The 18,239-nt window shown below is 41.7% G+C and overlaps 1 protein-coding gene and 1 long non-coding RNA gene across 2 annotated transcripts; one reads left to right on the forward strand and one right to left on the reverse strand.

Annotated features, from left to right (window-relative positions):
* Window positions 1-3,363: 3,363 nt before the first annotated feature.
* On the forward strand, window positions 3,364-5,084 carry LOC148896149 (uncharacterized). The gene is made up of 2 exons (XR_016115292.1): window positions 3,364-3,783; window positions 4,295-5,084. It is a non-coding gene; the product is annotated as an uncharacterized LOC148896149 (long non-coding RNA).
* A 4,952-nt stretch (window positions 5,085-10,036) lies between these two features.
* Window positions 10,037-13,180, reverse strand: kcns2 (potassium voltage-gated channel modifier subfamily S member 2). The gene is made up of 2 exons (XM_088998447.1): window positions 12,878-13,180; window positions 10,037-12,664 (listed from the first exon to the last, which is right to left on the reverse strand). Exon 2 carries the CDS (start codon window positions 12,652-12,654, stop codon window positions 11,215-11,217), a length of 1,440 nt encoding a protein of 479 aa, XP_088854573.1. The 5' UTR covers window positions 12,655-12,664; window positions 12,878-13,180; the 3' UTR covers window positions 10,037-11,214.
* Between the last annotated feature and the right edge of the window lie 5,059 nt (window positions 13,181-18,239).

The following is an 18,239-nucleotide window of genomic DNA, read 5'->3' on the forward strand; positions in this document are numbered from 1 at the left end:
CTCTACTTCAAAAGCAATGTCAAAGAGCTGTCGCCAGAACCTTCTTTGAATGAGAATCCTATTGCCTCAGAGAGAAAATTTACTCGAGTGAGACGACAGGGGGCTTCATGTCGCGCAGGTGTTGATGTAGCCAGTTTTACATCAGATGTGGTTGGCCTCAAGACTGCGTGAATGTGAGAAACATCAAAAGGACATAACAGTCAGACTTGCTTTGAAGATATGGTTGGAGCTGACATCATTAGAAGAATAGATAGTCATTTATTGGTTTGCTGAGTTTATTAATAAATGCATGAGCCGCTTTGATACCTTCAGTTTATTCAACACCAGTGGTGGGAAATAAAAATGTCAAATATAGTATGATAATGATGCACAAACGCTTCCATACTGTATTCAGGAAGATTGTTTAGCAATCTGCATTTTGCACGGCCTCACCTGCTTCCCCAGACTACACGTCACTGCTGGTCGTATCAGAATTATCTTTATTGCCAAGTATGTAGAACACACAAGGAATTTGTCTCCGGCAGAATACGCTACACTAGTATCAAAAAAATGGAGAAAAATGGAGGCCCTATACAGTTCTATTTGTGTTACTGTTAAGAGAGTGAATGGCTTGGGGGAAGAAGCTGTTTAAATGTCTGCTGGATTTGGTTGGCATGGATTGGTAGCGCCTGCCTGAGGGGAGTAGCTGGAAAAGGTGGTGGGCAGGGTGCGGAGGGTCCAGTCGGATTTTTCACGCCCTTGTTTGTTTTCTTGCAGGATGCAAGTCCTCGAGAGTGGGTAGGGCGTTGCCAATGATTTTTCCGCCGTCTTAACTGTCCGTTGAAGTTGGATTTTGTCCGTTTTTGTGGCAGCTCCGAACCAAACGGTGATGGAAGAACACAGGATGGATTCGATGACAGCCGTGTAGAAATGTTGCAGCACCTCCTGTGGCAGGCCACGCTTCTTTAGCAGCCTCAGGAAGAACATCCTCTGTTGGGCCTTTCTCAGGATGGAGTTGGTGTTGACCTCCCACTTCGTGTCCTGAGAGACTGTGATTCCCAGGAACTTGAAGGCCTCAACAGTTAACACCAGGCAGTTGGATAGTGTGAGTGGCAGCTGTGGTGACGGATGTTTCCTGAAGTCTTGAGTGTGTTCAGCTCTAGGTTGTGACGGCAGCATCAGAGCTCCAGCTGTTCCACTTGTCAGTACGCAGACTCGTTGCCGTCTTTGAGGAGACGATGACCGTGGTGTCATCGGCGAACTTTATGAATTTGACTGCTGGGTGCATTGAGGTGCAGTCATTTGTGTAGAGAGAGAAGTGCAATGGAGAGAGGACGCATCCCTGTGGGGTTCCAGTTCTCGATGTGCGCGTTGCGGATGATATATTTCCCAGTCTGACCTGTTGTGTCCGTCCCGTCAGGAAGCTGAGGATCCACTGGCAGATCATAGGGGACACACCAAGCTGGAGAAGTTTGGGGATGAGAAGTTCCGGGATGATGGTGTTGAACGCAGTGCTGAAGCCCACAAACAGGATCCTTGCATAAGTTCCTGTGTTGTCGAGGTGGTTGAGGATGTGGTGCAGTCCGATGTTGACTGCATCCTCCACAGACCTGTTTGACCGGTAGGCAAACTGAAGCGGGTCCAGGAGAGGTCCGGTGATATTCTTTAAGTGGTTCAGCACAAGGCGTTCAAAGGACTTCATGGCCACAGACATAGTAGAAGCATATTCCACCACCTTTGGATTTCCCCGATTGCTCCGTGTCGCGGTCGGCTCGGATGAGATGGAAGCCGGGTAGGTGTAGCGCGGAATCTGGGTGGCGGTCACTGATCCAGGTCTCAGTAAAGCAGAGCCCAGCAGAACGTGCAAATATTTTATTGTTTTTTGTGAGGAGAAGTTCATCCATCTTGTTTGGTTAGCGACATGGATAAATGGGAGCGGCGTTCGAAATCCACGCTGCCATAACTCGACAAGCACGCCGGCTCGCTTCCCCCTCCTCCGTCTGCGTCTCAAAGCTCCGTGCAGAGCTGCTGCGCCGCTCACGATCAGCCCCGAAAAACCTGGTAGATTTTTTTTCTGTTGGTGAAAATAGTCCAAGAGTGGATTCCCCAATGCTCAGTAACTCTTCCGTCGTGTAACAAAGCCGCGTAAGGTTGCAAAAAAAAAAAATGAAAATGAAAAAAACAGGAACAATACTCGGGAGCGTGTGACCGAGGCTGCCATTCGCAGCGCCATGTTGAAACTCGGATTTTACCTGTTTCTCCACATTGGCATAAATCAGTGCTCCTTGAGGAGAGAGCGTTTCGCCACAATAACCTTTTCAACAAAATATTCCAAAATAATTATTTCTTGGTAAATTGACACATTATTATTTCAACATATGAACAACTAGTGTACTTTCTGTTGGATTTTTTTTTAGGTGGACTGCCATGACCTTTTTCAGAATGTAAATTAGGTGATTCCTTCAATAAAGTTTGTGCAACAAAGGTTGAAAGAGGAAAATTACTATTGCAAGACACAATCCAGGAAATATTTTGAAATTGTTGTGGAATGTACCACACGAGAGTACATCGATGAGAAGGTTTCTTACCTTCTCATCGATGGACCACTCCTGTACGACAGAGTTTACACAGACACAAGTACAGCATTCGAAAGACATGAAAAACCTATTTTTCCACAGCCCATTGGTCCTGTGATTGAGTAAACTAAATCAGCTACTTCATTTCTGGAAAAGGCATCATATTTTCGGTCATATTGTTGCGTTTGGAAGTTCACACGTTTTGAAGACAAACCACAGGGTATGCGTGGGCATTTTCGCCGTTGAAAAGTGAAAACACAATTCACGGGATCGTTTTGAAGATGTAATTCAGCTATCTACCGGCAGATGTAAGTGTTGCACAACAATATTTTGATTATTGCCCTTGTCTGGCTGCTGTTTTGTCTGCTACTCCCAACTGTCAAATTGACGATAATTTCTCTGGCATTGTCCTGGCATTCTGGCGTCACAAATGACGATGAACCGATCATGAGCGTAAACACACAACTAAAATCATGTACACAGAGAAATTAACTTTAATGTGTGCGCTCAAATAAACAATATATTTGTGACACGCCAATGAGATTCACAGAGCCTTTGTTTCCCGGCCACTTATTGGTCAGACAAACACAAAATCGATATCTATGTCAGTGTGTGGAGTAACATCTGCCCGGACGTGCGGGGCGTGCAACTTTTACGTCGGGCGTATACCTTGCAAAACGTCTCTTCCCGCGTGGCCAACAACTTTTTCAAGAAAAAAAAAACGAAAGATTTTTTTTTTCTCAAATCAAACGTTTACTTTATTCAATAAATCAAACGTTTGCATCAAAATGCAAAAATGGTTGACAAACTGAAACCGTTTGGAATTTGCATCAATGGGGCTATTGATGGCTTTTCAAGGAAAATAATGTGGCTCGATGCCTACACAACAAGTAGTGACCCGAAGTTAATTGGAGGTTACTACATTGAAGTTGTGCACCGTTTGGGAGGTTGTCCTCGAATCGTTCGAGCTGATTTGGGGACTGAAAATGGTCATGTTAAAGGCTTCCAGCGTTTCCTGGTGCCCATACCGCCAGGCAGCACCCTTGACAGTTACTTGGATGGAGCCAGCACCGCCGATCAAAGAATTGAATATTGGTGGGGGTTTCTTCGCAGCCAATGCATGGAATTCTGGTTATCACTCTTCAAAGACCTCAGAGACAATGGCTTCTTTGATGGTGTATTTCTGGACAAAAGCATCCTGCAATTTTGTTGCATGGGACTTATTCAGGTGAGTTCATATATTCTGTAGCTCCATTTATGAAATATGTATTTTTGTATTTGAGAGGGTGTTGATGGGACACAAAAGAAGGTAAATAATCGGATAGTGGAAAGAAGATAGTGGTCTGTGTGTGTGGGGACATAGCGTGAAGGTGAAATGATCAAGGAAAAGATGAAGGAAAAGTGGGGATGGGCAGAGTAGTAAACATGAGTGACGAGTTTAAGGTAGAAAGGAGGGAGCAGGGAGAGAAAAGCAGTCTAATTCTATAATTTCTTGCTCATAAGAGCTGCTATGACTGTGCAACTCTTCCTAAATCTGTCTGTATATCACACCAAATCCAGCAGGCATTTAAACAACTTCTTCCCTCAAGCAATTAACTCTCTAAAAAGTAACCCCAATAGAACTGTATAGTGCCTCCATTTTTTGATGAGACTAGTGCAGCTACAGGAGACAATTTCCTTGTGTGTACTACATACTTGGCAAAAAAAGATGATTCTGATTCTGATATTATTCTCAACAGGATGAGTTGGATGATACTGCCCGTGTTTGGAACAGCCATCTCATCAGGCCCTCAAAGAACATAAATGTCCCCAGTGGTCGGCCCAACGTGATGTATTCTTTACCTGAACTTTATGGCACAAGGGACTTCCTCTCCACAGTTGACAATGAACAAGTTCAACTATGCAAAATGCCAGTGTGTCTTCCGTTTAACTATGCCTTGTGATCCGGATGTATTTGTATTGTGTGCTTCCTTAATGGCCCAGTCTGGTCTGATGCCACCAAAAGAGCCGTATCAGGCTGTGAACTTGTACTTGCACCTCAGAGAGGCCCTTACTGCAATTCTAAATTAGAAGCATGATGTTTTCAGGGGTCAGAGACATTAACCTTTGGTGAAAGCATTTTTGTTTCCGTATACCAGTCATACTGGAATTATATTACATTAAAATTTAAACATGAATTACTCAAAGCAATAACCATATATTTTTTGGTGTGTGTTTGGGTGAAACCATTTTATGGCTCCTCAACTGGTTCGAAGTAACATTTAATGAAGGCTGAATCCGACGACCATTGCCATTTCTTCAACCCTTTGTTCATCATTTCTTTTATCACTTCACTTTAAATGGATTATTGGGATACATTTGAGGACGAATAATATATAGCAATCACAATTTAAATCATTTTTTGTCTGCTGTTTTTGTTACTGTATAAGGAAAGCATATTTGATCAATATGAAATGTTCATTTGTCAAATCATTCTGGGTGTCAATAAATATACTGTCTTGGTTGCTGATTTTAACCACAAATACTTAACCAATGTGGATCTGAATAGTATTCCTGCACCCCAGTACACAATCACTTGCCTGTAAATGATAACATAATTGTCACTCTTCAATTTCGTCAGCAGGTGGTGTCTTGTGTTTAAAAAAAACATGAATTATTTGGAACAAATTTTATTAACATTGACAAATTGGTATGAACAGCAATCACAAACATATAAATGGAATACAATATCAAGTACAAAAAGAATTGCTTTTGTTTGAACAGTGCAAATATTTGCAACATTACATGACATATCAACTTCAAACCTTTAGGTCAAACTGAAAGTGGCACCATATCCGAAACCATTAGGAGAATAAGTGATATGGAAAATTGAATGAATGAATAATAACCATGAAATCAATTGTAGACACAAAAGGAAAATACAACTGTAGACTGCCCTACGCAAGGTTGACCATGACAGATGTTTTACATCTCAATGTACAAATAATGAAATGCTCCTAAACTGATGTGTGTGCATGTGTGTGTAGACATAAGAGAGTCAATCAATCAATTGCGCACTTTCTCCCACCATGTTGGTGACAGATGAATGAGCTTCACTGCATTCATCCAAATGAGATGTTGGAGTATTTTCTTTTGTGCCAATGTAAAATCTTAACAGTTTCAATTTGTTTTTTTCATAGAGTCTGCCAATTGTTTCATCTAAAGCAATGTGGTTTCTTTTGAAATCACAGACCTCAAAAGTAAAGTCTTCAACAGGTCCTTTGGTTTAGCTTCCATCTGGGAAAAATAGCCCTTTTCCCAGCTCCAAAATTTGAGCGACAGTTGCTGTTTTTTTCCAGGATGGCATACCTTGTTCCTCCACCTTTGCTTGTCCTCACTTGATGGTAATCGTTGCCATAAATCTTCCTTTGAGTCTTTTCTGCAGAAACATTGTTATGTCTTGCCATCCCATCAACATGGTTTTGGAGTACTCCCGAAGTCTCAGCCAGTACACCTTTTTTCCTTGATCTTATTTTGCCTCTTAATTTTTGGAGGAGCAGTTCATTATCACCACTGGACATTTTCTGATGACAAAAGCAAAGGACAGCTATTCGATCACCATAAGAAGTGATATATTTGCCCATTTGCTCTTCGGTCATCATAGCAATTACTGCCATGTCAACCTGCAAAGATAAATTGTGAGAATAAATACTTGACATGTTTATTTAATTATCAATAACTTTTAATACATTTAACATATTCACATGAGTGATGGGACACTACAGTCATCATTATTTGTATTCAGTATTACACGAGAATAGTGAAGTTAAATGGAAAAGAACTTTAAAGTACAAATCACTAAATAAATATAACTGTTTAATTTATTTTTCATTTGATATTTCCATAATGACAGGTGAGGCACAGCCTCACCTGCCTCCTCTGACTGCACGCCACTGCTCTTTTGGTGAAATAGAAAAATCGAGGAATAGTCATGGCAAGTGACTGAAGTGAAAGAGTGACACTGGTTTACGTCTGACACTTCTTGTCTGAAAGGCAGGCCTGGCCGATCCATATCTAGGCTGAGAAAAATAATGCATGAATATATTTTAGAATGTCAAATTGTCAGAGATATGACAGTCAGACACCGTGAACGGAGACTCGGAACCAGAAAGATTGTCCCCACTGCTGGCAGGAGACGCAGTCATCAATGACATACGTCTCAATTCTGCGCCCCTCTGCCAAGCTATTTATTGAGAGTATATGTAAATTAAAGTGAGACATTAGTAAAACATAGTTTTCTTGATTAGCATATCACGCCTCTGGGCGTTCTGAGAACCAACAGCTGCGAGCAATAAAACATAGATATTTTAATTTGTTGTCTTTTCCATGAACTGATAAGTTTGTAACCTGGCGCTTGTGCAGGATATTCAAGCCGTAAATAACTTCGGTGACGAAGGAGTATCCCAAGCCCTAAATTCTGTGCAAGGCCGGACCTTCCAAATGGAGCAGACAGTTCACCCTGCCGTGTCTGTTTCACTCAGATTTACTGTGGTCATCTGCGCTTTGACTGTGGGCTTATTGTTTAGTTGGTCAGCAAAGCACGGCACTTTTAAACATGATAAATTCTTAATCTCCATCACAAATAAAAGTCTGGAGCATTTTAACTGGGGCTATGCATATGATGTAATTAGAGTGTAAATATTCAAACCACCTATATATCAAAATAGATTAATTTGATAGCATTGGATAGTGATTTGTGACACTGAATAACAGAGCCCTATTTTGTAAGAGTTGGCTCAGAATGTTATGCCACATTTTATGTTGTTAGCCCACCCTTACTTAAATTATACAGAAATCAATGACTGTAAAAATCACAATGTTTACCAATATTATGGCTTCAACATTGGCTATTTTATAATTCAAAATATATGAAGTTAAGAGTGACATGAGTGATGCTCTTCATCAACAATACAAATGTAAAAATGATTGAAAAGGTAAACTATCTTGAACGTTTCAATGATGTGATTACGAATTACTAATACAGTGGGGACTCGGTTTACGAACGCCTTGCCTTACGAACCTTTCGGTTTACGAATGTTAAATTTATGAAAATTAAACCTTGGATTACGCACTACTTTTCGCGATACACAACCCCCACCACGGCTGGCGGAGTAATCTTCCAGGGAAGAACAGCAAAGCACATGAGCGAAAAGCGCACCAGCCGGCCTGCCTTTCCACACCCCCTTACTCTGAATGCACACTCGCTCCACACTTTTCGCCTTACACACTCTGTCTGGGAACCAATTAAGTTCGTAAGCCAAGGTCTCACTGTACCTGTAAAAGGTCAGAGACCAAAGATTGAAAAGTTTTTCTCTTTCGAACTGCCATTTAAAAAAATGTTGATTGTTGATGGAAATCATTTGAATTATTAAATACCTTTCCGAATATGCTTCCAGTGGTGGAATGGATATGTACACAAAGTTGTATTGTATTGTATATTACCAATGAGAATATACATTTTCACAATGGAAATTTGGGGGAATGTATTTCCTGGCAACTGGTTCTAGATATCCTACTGCCCGAATACATTTGGGGTAGGCTCCAGCACGCACACGACCCGTGAGGAATAAGCGGTTCAGAAAATGGACGGATGGATATTCAATCAGACACATCCACAATTGTCACACTTCTTCATGCCCACTCATATATTTTTGGTTTGTACGTGTTTCAAACATACGTACTCAATTAAATTCGCAAGATTTGCCTGCTTTTTTTCGCCATTCCAAAATGTCATACCATTTATTTTCTGTCCACGAGACGGCAGTATTGCTGTCTCACTGAACGGACGATCTCCTGTTTATTGTTTAAAAGTTGGAAGTGCAAAATTATAAATTAAAAATAACCTTTGCCTGGTCTTGTATTATGACAGGAAACGAAATACAACATTGATCCGGAAGACGTTCTTCTTTTGCGAGTTCGCCTTCTTCTCCGCCATAGGTGCAGCAGTGGCCATGTAGAGGCTAATCGAGGTATGTGCAAAGTATTCCAGAGAAGATGTGTTCCATTTGGGATTTCTTCTTCTTATTTTTTTGGCTAATGATATCAACTAGAATAAAGGATGGTCGATTCCTATCCATCCATAAATGGAAGCGCTTTATCTTGATGAGGGTCGTGGATGTGCTGAAGGCTATCCAACTGATTTCCGCCAGGAGGGTACACCTTGAACTCAGTGTTCCATTAACCTACCGTGCATTCCTTTGGAATGGTCTAAGAGAAAACCTACAAAGGAACAGAAAGAACATACAAACTTCACACAGGAAGGCCGGGGCCTGAAAACGAACCCAGCACCTCTGCATTGAGAAGTGGACATTCGAATTCGGCAGCCACCATGTTCTTCATGCATTCATTCATTCATTCATTCATTCATTAGTTTGTTCGTTTGTTTATTTATTTAGTTTTGTTTTTTTTACCAGTACAGTGTAGTTACTTTGCATCGATGCACCTTTGGATACGTAATACAGTAAAGTCTCGTTATATCGATATTCAAGGGAGTCCGAAAAAATATCGATATAACCGGGACTATCGATATATCCGACCCTGTTTGCATGTAATTTTCTCCGTGCGTGCATAGAAATAGTATCGATATAACCGGGACCATCGATATATCCGATATCGATATAACGAGACTTTACTGTAATATGATTACTACTGGGAATAAAGTGTATACATTTGCTGTGCGCGGATAGAATGAGACCAGTGTGCAACTCCAGCTAATAAGAAACATTACAAACAGTACATAAAACTACACGATGATGGTGAATCTGCTTTGTACGCTCATTTTGTTCTTGTCAGACTGGGACATGTTTGACGATTTTAAAGTTTGAAACAAATGATTCTAATTTAGATATGTTGCCAGTCATTGCATATGTCTGCTGTTATCTGATTATTATGTATAGGAAACAAATAAGCATCAACCAATTGTCATCCCCCAAAGTCAGCTGGGATAGGATCCGGCAGCCTGGGACCCTCATGATGATAAGCGATCAGATAAGCGATCAGATAATGAATGGATGGATGAATCAGCATGAAAGTACAGTAAACAGCAAAACCTCATCATCCTGAAGAAAAGTACCAAACTCTTCAATGGATTTCTTCTTTAATTCACTTTGCATCACAACCACACATCTGAAGTAATGATGATGCAAAATCACAATTTCAAATTTGTCTTTTCCTAAAATCCCACGTTTTACAGCTTCCTTCAGATTCAACAACAAGCAGGCAGATTCTGGACTACATATATTGTACTATCTAAGACCAAAAATGGACCATGGCATCCTCTCTCTTTTTAATTTCATGTTTTTGTCATATGCTGTTTATGCATGATGGCATGTTCCAAGTCCAGTAAATTTGATGTTATTTCTACTCAGCTTTGACACAAAGATTATTGCACGCAGCTACAGAAAGGCATTGATTAAAAAAAAAAAAATAAATAAATAAAAAAAAATCCAAGTTTGATAGATATATTTTGTGGATAAAAACACTGTTATGTCATATGAGTGTCTATATTTCTATGAATACAACATACCATATGTGTGTTTATATCTTCCCCTTCCAAAATAAGACCCTTTTTCTTTTATTTTTTTGAAAAAGATTTTCTGAGATAAATCATGCAAGCATGTTGCTGGCCACTTCGTTCATCTTCACTAAAACAGATCATGCAATTCTACCCCTGAAAATATATATCTATTGAGTAGTAAACATGACTTGGTTTTTGGAAGGTGACAGTGCACTAGTTGTTTTTTATTTGTCATTGCACACGCTAGTTTCATTACGCGCACTTGCTCTGGTCCAATGTTGCACAAGTACAGATATTTTCAGTCATCAGTTTTGTGATTTTATCGAAAATAGTTAACTACTGTATATTCATTGACACTTCTGCTTTTATGCTTCCTATGATGTATCTAGTGCAACAGCAATTTCCTACAAGGGACTGAAAAATAAAACAACTATAAAAAATAAAGGCAGATTTGACATTTATTAGTGTTACTGTATACTCTATATAGCACTTTCTTCCCAAGTTTACTGGTGATTTTGAGCTCATCCCACTTGGATTTGAATTAAATGATCCCTCGCCAATCACAAGGCACATCATGTAGAGACAAATGACCACTGAGACTCCTTTTGACACTGACGGACAATTTAAATTTTTCATTGAACCTACACTACCTTTCGTGTTTTGGGAATGTGGAAGCTGGAGTAGCCAAAGAGAAGCCACACAGTCACACATAAAACATGCAAACTCCGCACACAGAAAGACTGAAACCAAGATTCAAACCCAGAAACTCAGAACTCGGCATATCTACTCACACCGAGCTCACGGCTGTTTTTTTTTTGTTTGTTTGTTTTTTTAGGATATGAGTTCAGGAAACAAAGCAATTTCCTGTAAAGGATTGATCAGAAAAACATCTGAAACATGGTCATTGTTATTATTGCATAAAATTCGTCATTTTAAATCATCCCAAATTTCCAGTTCGTTCCTACTAATTCTGATGAGAATTTCTGAGGAGAGTTTTCAAATTTCCCACAACCCTGGGTTACAAGATGGAAGTTAATTGGCCTTTGACGGCAAATGTTTCGGTTCCCGGGTCAGATCTTAACGCGGTCACCCAAAGGACCGCCCTCAGTTTATTGACTCATTCAGACTGTGCTCACTGGGTGAACTCCGGCTCATGTTTGATAAGCTGGCCATGAGAGATTTGACTTTGTGCGCATAATAGTTTCTCAGGTTGACCGAAGGCACCTCTTTTATGCCTTCATCGAAGTCGCAGCTTCGCATTGCGATCTCCAGCTGTTTTTGTCTCTTGTAAAACAGGGAGAATTTATTGAAAATGAGTGTGATCGGAAGCACAACGACTAAGATCCCCGCCAGGATGCAGGCTGAGGCTGTCAGCTTGCCCGCTATAGACGAGGGCACCACGTCCCCGTAGCCCACAGTGGTCATGCTGACCGTGGCCCACCACCAGCACGCCGGAATGGTAGACAGGTCCTCGCTGTCTTCGTTCTCGACCGTGTACGCCATGACAGAGAAGAAGGACACACCCACCGCAAGATAGAGAAGCAGCAGGCCAACCTCCTTATAGCTGTTTCTCAAGGTGGCCCCCAGGGAACGCAGCCCGGTCGAGTGGCGCGCCAGCTTCAGGATGCGGAAAATCCTCATGAGTCTCAACACTTGAGCGACGCGGCCTAGGTTGGCCAGTGCCGGACTGCTCTCCACCACCAGGTTGATGACCAGCGTCAAGTAAAAGGGAAGTACGGACACCAAGTCAATCAGGTTCAACGGGAGCTCGAAGAAGCGCACAACGTCCGGGGCCGCCGCCAACCTGGCCACCAACTCCAGTGTGAACCAAGCAATGCCCAAGTGTTCCACAATCTCAAAGCGGGGGTCCTCCGTGGGCTGCCCCTGGGCGTCGAGCAGACTGAACTCGCTCATGCTGTTCATGCACATAGTGGAAATGGAGCCGAGCACCACCAGGATGGAGAAGACGCTGATAATGCGGCTGGCCACCGAGTAGCCTGGGTTGTCCAGCATCAACCAAATGCGCCTGCGGGCACTCCCCAGGGGCTGCTTGTCAAATTTGCTGGCATCATTGTAAAACTCCAACAGCTCGTCGAATGAGGATGTGGTGCTTCCTTCGTCACTCCTGTCCTCCCACTCCTCGCGGTCCTGGTCCATTTTCCGACAGTGATAGGCACCGCTGCAACAGGAGTCCAGAAAGAACTCGTTAATGCCCCAGTACTCAATCTCCTGGCTGAAAGAGAAGATGCAGAGCTCGGCCATGACGTGCAGGCGGCCCGTGTTGTAAAAATTCAACACGTAGGGGAAAAGTGCGGGATTCCTGTCAAAGTAAAACTCTTTTTCTGCATCATCGTAGTCGTCGCACAGCTCCAGTATGGACTCCTTGGACCGGCATTGGAGAAGACGTGCCAGCCGTGTCTCTGGAAACCGAGACAGCGTGTCTGTGTGGAGACGCTTCTTAAAGCCACCCACGTTGATGCGGATGGCGGCATTGTCCTCCACAGGAGCCCTGCCGCCAGGTTTCCTCACGGCCTGACCTGTCATATCTGAGCACCTTCGCAAACACAGACGTGCACGCACATGCACACACACGCGCACGCACACACACACACAAAGAAAAAAGGCTCAAATGGAACATGGAAAGAAGCAAACTATTTCCATGCTTGTGATTTTTAATCAACACTGTATCTTTTTACGGTGCAACCACGTGTCCCCCTCAGACATATTCACGTGAATTAGCAGGCAAACATGCAAACAAAGAACTTACTGCAACCGTGTCACCAACCCCCCGCAGATGATTCCATTGATAGCATCTTGGCAATTTGCGGCCAAGTTGTCTTCACTAGAATAGACAAATTGACACGCATCCCCTGGAAAACTGCAGGCGCATTTCAGTCACGTTGATTGGGATCAACTCCTCCAATTGGAGTCATGCCGAATGTGGAAAAATCAGCCATACAAAAATAACTGACACTCCTTTCTCAAATATGCAAGAAAACAGTCTGCTGTGTTTACAGCATCACAGCCACGGATAAGTCTGAGCTGAGAGAGCCGCCAGGCAGACACACGCCCTGACAACTGCTTTTCTTTGATCAGGGGGATTCCTCTCTGTGACTCGCTCTATTCCTATTCTCTCTCTCTCTCTCTGTCTCTCTCTCTCTCTCTCTCTCTCTCTCTCTCTCTCTCTCTCTCTCTCTCTCTCTCTCTCTCTCTCTCTCTCTCTCTCTCTCTCTCTCTCTCTCTCTCTCTCTCATCTGTTGCTGCGCAGCAACACGTAGCTCTACCACTGCACCATGTACCTCCCTCCACTTTTAAAATCAGGGTGATGAGAGGACGGCAATTCTTTTAAGAGGAGTCACCACTGACCAGATAACGCACATATAGACATTCGGGAAACAGGTGTCAGTAAGTAAATAAGGGCATTGTCATAAAATAATAAAAGCGCGCACGACTTTGTTTCTCACATGCAATGGCAACAGTGGGTAGGAATTGTAGAGCCCGCTTTTTGTGTATTTTGGACAACAATTACATGTTGTATATTGATTTACCGATTTCATTGGTTAAGTCACCGAGATTGTAACTTAATTCATAACTCAACAGCATCTTGAATTGCCACACCAATGGATTATGTTTGCAAAGGAGAAGCGCTCTCCAAGACAGATTTGTTGGAGGAAACTATACCTTTACTGTACGTACAAAAATGGCTCGGATCTTCAAGTTCAAATTAATAAAATTGTTGTGAAAACAAACATCTAGCATTTATAATTTCGGGCATGTATAACCAAATGAATGATTTGTTGTTGGCAATGTGACTGGGAGGCAACAAGTTGAGCTCGTCACTGGACCGCTGCAGTTTGCCCATCAGCGTGAAGGACACCTACATTCTCCATTCTGTGCTGTCATAACGGGAGAAAACCGGGAGTACTGTGAGGATCACATTCTTTGGTTTCTCCATTGCCTTCAACACCATCCAGCCCAACTTGCTAGTGGACAAACTGCTGCAACCTGGATAGGACCACCACTTCATATCATGGATTACAGAATACCTCACAAACCGACCACAGTATGTGAGGGCAAAGGGTTGTGAGTTCAACATGCTTCTTTGCAGCACCAGGGGTCCGTAAAGAGCTCTCTTGGATCCATTCCTGCGCATTCTCTACACCTCGGACTTCAGCTACGTCAGTCCAACCTGTAACTGCAATCGTCCGGTTTATTACAGAGGGAGATGATCGGGAGTACAGGGGACTGATGGAAGACTTTTTGGACTAGTGCTAGCAGAACCACGTCCATATCAACCCCTGGAAAACAAAGGAGTTGGTGGTAGATTTCTGCAGAAAACTGTCTTCAACTGCATCAATTAACACCTAGTGTGCGGACATAGGGAGAGTGACCTTCTACAAGTACCTGGGTGTTCTTCTCTACAATAAACTAGACTGGTGTAACCACACGAACGCTCGTATCAGGAATTGTAGAGCTAAAAACAATAGAGTTTTTTTGGAGTCCAGCCCTTGACTCCTTCAGATGATGACGCTGTGGTGGTCTAAGACATTCATTATGGCATAGACTGCTGGTCAGTCCGGATCTTATCCCAAGATAGAGAGAAAAACCGGAGCGACTGTTTAGGAGGACCATCTCCCTGGACTCTCTGGAGGAGGTGGGAAATAGGAGGAGGATAGACACGCTAAAAACGATGATGGATAGACAATACCACATGGTCCAGGCCATCGTGACAGCACTGGTAGCCCCTTCAGCAAGGGAACGGATACAGACTCGCTGCAAGAAGGAGATGTAACGTTGTTCATTCTTGCTGACTGCTGTCAGTCTATTGTATGGACACGCCTGAAAATTTGGACTCACCCACTCACCAATTTTCAATATGCTTATATTTATATTTTATATTTCATTATATACATTTTGGGCGGCTGATTAGTTGAGTGATTAGTACGTGAACTTCATAGTGCAGAGGCGCAGGGTTTGGATGTTGTCCCCATGCCGGTATGTTTTTTTCTCCGGGTCTTCGGTTTCCTCCCCCTTTCCAAAAACATGAATCACAGGCTGACTGAACACTCCAAATTATCCCAAGGTATGAGTGTGAGAGCGCATGGTTATTTGTCTCTGTGTGCTTTGTGATTGGCTGGCAACCAATTGGGGTGTCCCCTAGCCTACTGATCAAATGCGGCTGGTATAGGCTCCGGGACCCTCGTGAAGATGAAGTGGTCTGGAACATGCTTTTTGTTCTTCTGCTTTTCCCTTTCCTAATTTTGCTGCTGCCACTGGGGAATCTCTCCCCTGTGAGACAAATAGAGGTACAGTACTCGGACTTGCAGCCGCATGCCTTGCATTCTCAAGTGAAGATGGCCCGGAGTGTGTTTGCCTCAATGGTGAGGGAAAATGGAGTTATGCATTTTATGGGTCTGCTTAGAACATCGGGCAGAGTCTCCTGGATCTTAAATATCCACAACTGGCAGAACTTCCACAACATGATCTTAATGTGCTATTGCGAGCCTCCAGATAATAACCTTATCCACTCACTGACAGTTTGAAGGTATTTGCAAGCTCAACAACAACCTTGAAACCACGCATAACTACAATGTTGGCGCATATCAAAATTTCTCTATTAATCCACATCACTCATGGGATTAATCTTGGCCTGTGTGGGAATGCTTCATATTGCTTGCTTGGGTATCATCATTGATTGCACAATATTTAACTAATGTTCTGTATGGGGCTGATTATACTTTCACTCGTGTGCGTGGTCAATGGTCATGCAACGTTTTCCCTCATCGGCATCAGCATGTCTTTATTGCTGCATTCCTGGATGCTGTTATAATGTCACAATGTTGAGGATTTTACTTTTAAATGATAGCCAGTCAGGATATTTGTCATTTGGTTTTCCCTCTGAATGCACGTTCTAACATAAAACAGTGGAAATTGCAAAGTGCGATTCAAACATGTACAGATTGTCATGTCAGATGATTACATGCCAATCTTCGGGTTGGTTTTAGAATTATTTGTTCTGACCAGATTTGTATCGATCAGCTGTTTGAATTAACGCTCTTGACAGGTTTCCAAATCTCTTCAGGAGTAAAAATAAAACAATTGAAAGAATAACATTGTACACATCTTTCATCAGGAGATGATAATGAAAGGGTAATTGAAGTTTTCTGAACCAAATGAAGAATACATTATTTTGAGGGGAAAAATGAGCTACCTGAAGTCATTAATTGTCATTGAAAGTATTTTATTGGGTTTAGGGAATTTCTCTCCAAATAAATAGTCTGAATTCCACCAACACAAACGATAAATAATGAGCCTAGTTGTGAACTTGATGTACAGTTCAGTCTTTTTCTTTAATCAATAATGATGACTGTGATTGAAGTTTGCCCACCCCAGTTTTTTTGTTTCATTCTGCTTTGCTGTATTTTATCATTCGTGTATTTCATTGTCCCATGTTCTTTTAATCCTGTCAGTGCATCAAATAAAATGTGTTTTTACGTTTTGAACTCTTTCATACAGTATCTGTGTGTTGAGGTGATTTGAAGGTTGGTTATTGAAATCAGCTTCATTCATTTACAGAACACAAAGTGAGAGAGGAAACGACCATCCATATATTGTGTGCTTTACACAGTGTTGTGAACACAGAGGAGCGGTATTGTCTTAAAGGAGGGTGCAGAGAAAGGAGGATGAGACCAAGAGGAAGAAACAAAATGAAGTTTTCCAATCCTTTAAAATCAGAGGCGTAGGCTCAACAAAGAATGTGTAGGAAGAAGTCTTTTTATGTCGACTACATTTGCTGCTCCTGAGCTTTTTTTCAACAAAACCCACAGTCCTTCCTTGGCTTGCTTTTTTTTCTACAAACATAGTATTCAGCCTCTCTTGTCACACTATCTTTTGATTGCTGTCACATCTCTTGTTCCCCAGGCTTTCCCTCATGTTTCCATGTCCCTTGTTGTCAATAAGGAAGGTAATTGAACAATGTTCATTATTTATTCATTTGGTGTGATGTGAAGCTATCTCCGTAGCCACAGAGGAAAAACATCTGGGAGCTGTTATTGTAAATATTAAAGCATAAATCTGCCAAAATAATGGCCAACAGCAGGAAGAAAAAGTGATGTTCACAGAGATAAAGCAAAATCACTCCGTAATTTGAGATGAAAGAGAACACTCCATATTTTAGCATTCAAATTCTTTGACCAGAACTGATCAGAACTGAACCCATTAGGAGAAGACATGTTGAGGCTTCATGAGAAACATTTGTTGAGACAAGCATTTCACTTGACACTTTTCATCTACAGATGAGCTTCCCAAAGCCAATTGACCATTGAGGACTCAGACTCATTGAAACACATGTTTTCTGTTGATGAGAGCACGAGAAGCCCGTTCAAAAATATCAGATGGCTGTTTGGAGTCCTATTTGCAGGAACATTGGAAATGCATCACAATTAAAGTAAATGTTTTTCTCTTTTCTCTCGTTTTCTTCATAATGCACGTGTCTATTTGTCATGTATCCAAAAGAAAAAGCCATTGCTCAAAATGTCAATTTTTCTTTCATACATTAATGTAAACATACCAAACTAATTATATTTTGGTACCTGAAATACATATCCAACGTGCATTCGGACGAGAACTGTGATCAAGCTTAATGTACAGACAAACAAGATAAACCTCAGTTATTTGTTGCTCACAAGTGTGAGTATATTTTATTGTAGCTTTCCATAAAACAATAATATAATGACAATTTCCTACAATATAAATGTCAGTATAGAGTTTGATTTTCCCTCAAAATAAACCTAAACCACTGGCAACAACACTTGGCCTGCCCTACGTGAAAATGTGAAAACTGTACCCAAATTCATATTTCATGTATTTAATTTGCGTGTTTCTAATCGCCTCGCCCATCTTCATGTAGAGCAGCTTTTTTTCTTTTTTTTTTTTTTTGTTCCGATGATATCAGTTATGAGAGAGTGCTGTGCAAATCTGTTTATGTTAATCCAACACCAAAGGTTTTTAACACGGGAAAAGTATGCATCCACGTTGCCTGGTGTTAAAGTAACATTTACTCAGGTGTGTCACGTGTTGACTGTGCAGGGATAATGACACAATCAAGCTCTTAAATTAACACTAATATG

Source organism: Hippocampus bargibanti, linkage group LG06 (genome assembly GCF_051943395.1).
Source record: "Hippocampus bargibanti isolate YZ-2025 linkage group LG06, ASM5194339v1, whole genome shotgun sequence".
NCBI lineage: Eukaryota > Metazoa > Chordata > Actinopteri > Syngnathiformes > Syngnathidae > Hippocampus > Hippocampus bargibanti.

What these genes read in the sequence shown, in the direction of transcription:
- kcns2 (XM_088998447.1), bottom strand. Translation starts at nt 12,654, where the DNA reads ATGACAGGTCAGGCCGTGAGGAAACCTGGCGGCAGGGCTCCTGTGGAG.